A 4,165-nucleotide genomic window follows, 5' to 3' on the forward strand; every position below is an offset into this window, starting at 1 on the left:
TCTCCCTCTCCATCCCTCCACCTCTCTTTCTCTCCCTCTTTGTCTTTCTCCCTCTCCATCCATCTATTTATTTTTCTGCTGAAAAGGGGCAGCGAGCGGAGAACCATCCTCTACAAGGTGTGGGTGTGTGTTAGTTGTGTGTTTATAATAAAATATTTTAAAAAGAAGGTCCATTTCTTCAATTCATTAACATCTCTCTCTCTCTCTCCTAGGTACTTGCGGTCTGTGGTTCAGAACCTGCAGTTGATCCAGAGATTTAAGAAGACAACAGTAGAACACTCTCCCCAGAGAGAGAGGCTCAACTTCTGGATGGACATAATCGTAGAGGCCACTAGAGGAAAAAGCAACGGACTGCGCTTCCCGGTACACACACACAAACGCACACGTGCACGCATGCACTCACACACACACACACTCATACACACACCTTTTCTCTCACTGTGTGCGTGTGTGTAGGTGTTGATCCTAGAGCCTACTAAGGTCTACCAGCCCTCATATGTTTCCATCAACAGCGAGGCGGAAGAGAAGAACGTCTCCATCTGGCACGTCTCCCCTGCTGAAACGGTCAGAACTCCTCTCCTCCTACCCTCTCCCTCTCCTCCTCTCCTGATCCTCCTCTACACTCCTCCTCTATCCTGTGTGTTAACCGACCTCGACCTCTGACCTCTCTGTCCATGTCTAGAAAGGGATCCATGAGTGGAACTTCACTGCAACATCCATCAAAGGAATCAGGTATGTGTGTTTATGGTTTTCATGTTCTTGCTCATGTTAACATTAGTGTTTGTATGTGGCATGCTTTAAAAACAACCCTCCCCTTCCTGTCTCCCCATTCCTTTCCCCTCAGTATCTCTAAGTTTGATGAGCGCTGTTGTTTCCTGTATGTTCACGACAACTCAGATGACTTCCAGATCTACTTCTCTACTGAAGACCAGTGTGGCCGGTCAGGATCACACCCCAGTCCCATTCTCACTGACAGACATCATACATTCAGCTCAGGTACGTCTTGTTTCTATGTCTGTTGTATTGACACTTTCTCTGGTCTGTGTGTAGGTTCTGTTCCATGGTGAAGGAGATGATTTCTGATGGAACAGGAAATGCAGTGGAGCTGGAGGGAGATGGAGACGGAGACACACTGGAGGTCAGTGTTTGTTATATTCGGCATTCATGTGTGGGTGTGTGTGTGTGGAATATGTGTTCCACAAGGATCTGTGCTTACCTCTCACTCTATGGTTCAGTACGAGTGAGTGCATATAAATAGGTGTGTGTGTTTTTGTATGTGTTTTTGCACATGTGTGTGTGCGCGCGTGTGTTGCAGTACGAGTATGACATTAACGAGAAGGCGGACCGTGTGGTGCTGGGCCGGGGGACCTATGGAGTGGTGTACGCTGGGAGAGACATGAGCAACCAGGTCCGCATCGCCATTAAAGAGATACCAGAGAGAGACAGCAGGTCAGTGGGTGTGTTCAGCCAGGTCACCGTGATACAAGTCAGTATTCAACGTCCATCCATGTCTGAGGACGTCGGGAGATGACGTAGAAACCGGACACTAGAGGCAACAGTGAGCGCTGTTACCTTCAAGTTGGTTTGGGTTTTGCTAAGGTGTTGTGGACGGGGATAGGAGATGGGTGGAAGCATCTGCCTCTGACTACAAAGGTTGTAAGTTTGAATCCAGTGCTAGAAAGTTGTTTTTGAAATGTTTGTTTCAAGGCTATCCCAACACTTACCTTAACCATTTGCAGTTAATGGCTAACCTTAAGATTTCAGACATAATGCCTAAAATTAACCCTAACCTTAAATATTCTGAGTTAATGCTAAACTTACCCTTAAACACTTTGTAATTTGACATTTGCAACAACTTCCAAATTTGACGTTTGAGAAACATGGATGAAGTTTTAGTTCTGACGTGAGACTGTGAGAGCTAGTTAGTGTGTAACCCTCTTCTCTGTGTGTGTTAGGTACTCCCAACCCCTTCATGAGGAGATAGCGCTGCATAAGTACCTGAAGCACAGGAACATTGTTCAGTACCTGGGCTCAGTCTCAGAGGACGGATACATCAAGATCTTCATGGAGCAAGTCCCTGGAGGTGTGTGTGTCTGTCTGTCTGTCCTGTCTGTCTGTCTGTCTGTCTGTCCTGTCTTCTGTCTGTCTGTCTGTCTGTCTGTCTGTTGTCCTGTACTGTCTGTCTGTCTGTCTGTCTGTCCTGTCTGTACTGTCTGTCTGTTGACTCTGTACTGTCTGTCTGTCTGTCTGTCTGTCTGGTCTGTCTGTCCTGTCTTGTCTTGATTGTCTGTCTGTCTGTCTGTCTGTCGTCTGTCTGTCTGTCTGTTGTTGTCTGTCTGTCTGTCTGTCTGTTCTGTCTCGTGCTGTCTGTTGTCTGTCTGTCTGTCTGTGTGTCTGTCTTCTGGTCTGTCTCGATCTGTCTGTCTGGTCGTGCTGATTTGTCTGTCTGTCTGTCTGTCTGTGTCTGTCTGTCTGATCTGTCTGGTCTGTCTGTCTGTCTTCGTTGTCTGTCCTGTCTGTGTCTGATAGTGCTCTGCTCGTGTGGTCTGTCTGTTCTGTCTGTTGTCTGTCCTGTCTGGTGTGCTCTGAGTCGCGTTCTCGTCTGTCTGTCTGTCTGTCTGTCTGTCTGCTGTCTTGGCTCGTTGTCTTCTGTCTGTCTGTCTGTCTGTCTGTCTGTCTAGTCTGTCCTGTCTGTCTGTTGGCTGTCTTGTCTGTCTGCTCTGTGCTGTCTGTGTGTCTGTCTGTCCTGTCTGTCTGTCTGCTCTGCTGTGTCCTGTGCTGTCTGTCTGTCTGTCTGTCTTCTGTCTGTTCTGGTCTGTTGCTGTCTGTCTGTCTGTCTGTCTGGTCTGTTCTGATATGTATGTCTGTCTGTACCTGTCTGTCGTCTGTCTGTCTGTCTTGTCTCTGTCTGTCTGTTCGCTGTCTGTTGTCTGTCTTTGTTATCTAGATACTGTCCCTGTCTGTCCTGTTCTGTCTGTCTGTCTGTCTGTCCTGTCTGTCTGTCTGTCCTGTCTGTCTGTCTGTTGTCTGTCTGGTCTGGTCTGGTCTGTCTGTCTGTCTGTCTGTCTGCTATGTTCCTGTCTGTCTGTCTGTCTGTCTGTCTTGCATTGTTTCTAGTTTGGTCTCGTCTGTCTGTCTGTCTGTTGCTGTCTGTGTCTGTCTGTCTGCTGTCTGTCTGTGCTGTCTGTCTCGCTCTGTTTGTCTGTCTGTCTGTCTGTCTGTCTGTTGTCTGTCTGTCTGTCTGATCGCTTCTAGATTCATGTGTATTGATCTCTGATTTGTTTACTTGTTCTTATACTGTTCATCTCTGCTTCAACTGCTGCATCTTGCTCCTGATATAGGTCTGTGCAGCCTAACTGTAGGAGGCTAGCTTTGCTAGGTTAATATTTTAACTCAGTAGATGGCTTGTCTACTAGCCACTTCTTATATGTGTGGATTGGCTCAGTGTATACCGGCTCAGTCTGTCTAGTGTGATATTACCTGCTGCTACAATACTCTCTAAGTTTCGCATTGTGTATAACAGGCGTCTGTTCATGCGTATTGACTGACTATTCTTTATCTTAGTGTGTGGTGTAGTATAACAGCATAGTCTGTCAGCGCTTGCTGTCTCATCTAAGTGTGTGTGATATAACACAGGTGCAGTCCTGTTAGCGATATGCTGATCACTTCTAGGCATGTGATGTTTATAAAGTGCTGACGTCCCTGTAGTATGCGTTCGCTGGCTTTCATCGCTCTATAGTGTGATAGTTCGATACTCTAACAGGCAGTCCATGTCAGCGTTGCTGTCTCTGTAAGTGTGTGTTGTATCAAGGCAGTCTGTCAGCTGCTTTGCTGCTCTCTTCAATAGTGTGATTGTAGTATTCTTAATGAGGCTACAGCTACTGTCAGCTGTTAGAGCTTTCTGCGTTTCAATACCCAGGTTGGTGGTTCCGCTTGAATAGAGGGTCGTAACCAGTTAATTCTTCTACAACACACAGATCCTGGAGGAGACTGCGGTTATGAATTAGTTCAACGAGAATCAGAATGATGGGTGACAACAGCGTGACATCATAAGTAACTCTTACCACACGGAACCCAAACCGGCTGCGCGTGTGCACCATGTGGGCCATCAGTATAATGTATTTTGTCCTCCAAACACCCGCGCAACAACGACACGCCAGGTTAA

At 46.9% G+C, this 4,165-nt stretch overlaps 1 protein-coding gene across 1 annotated transcript in view; it reads left to right on the plus strand.

The window, feature by feature from the left end:
* The window catches only part of map3k15 (mitogen-activated protein kinase kinase kinase 15), a 36,809-nt gene that overhangs the window by 14,994 nt on the left and 17,650 nt on the right, over positions 1 to 4,165 (plus strand). The window contains 7 exon segments of the mRNA XM_070446799.1: positions 213 to 363; positions 457 to 564; positions 683 to 732; positions 845 to 940; positions 1,051 to 1,138; positions 1,316 to 1,449; positions 1,956 to 2,083. Coding sequence (XP_070302900.1) covers positions 213 to 363; positions 457 to 564; positions 683 to 732; positions 845 to 940; positions 1,051 to 1,138; positions 1,316 to 1,449; positions 1,956 to 2,083 — 755 coding nt within the window.

This window comes from Salvelinus sp. IW2-2015, linkage group LG14 (assembly GCF_002910315.2).
Source record: "Salvelinus sp. IW2-2015 linkage group LG14, ASM291031v2, whole genome shotgun sequence".
In the NCBI taxonomy this organism is placed as follows: Eukaryota; Metazoa; Chordata; class Actinopteri; order Salmoniformes; family Salmonidae; genus Salvelinus; species Salvelinus sp. IW2-2015.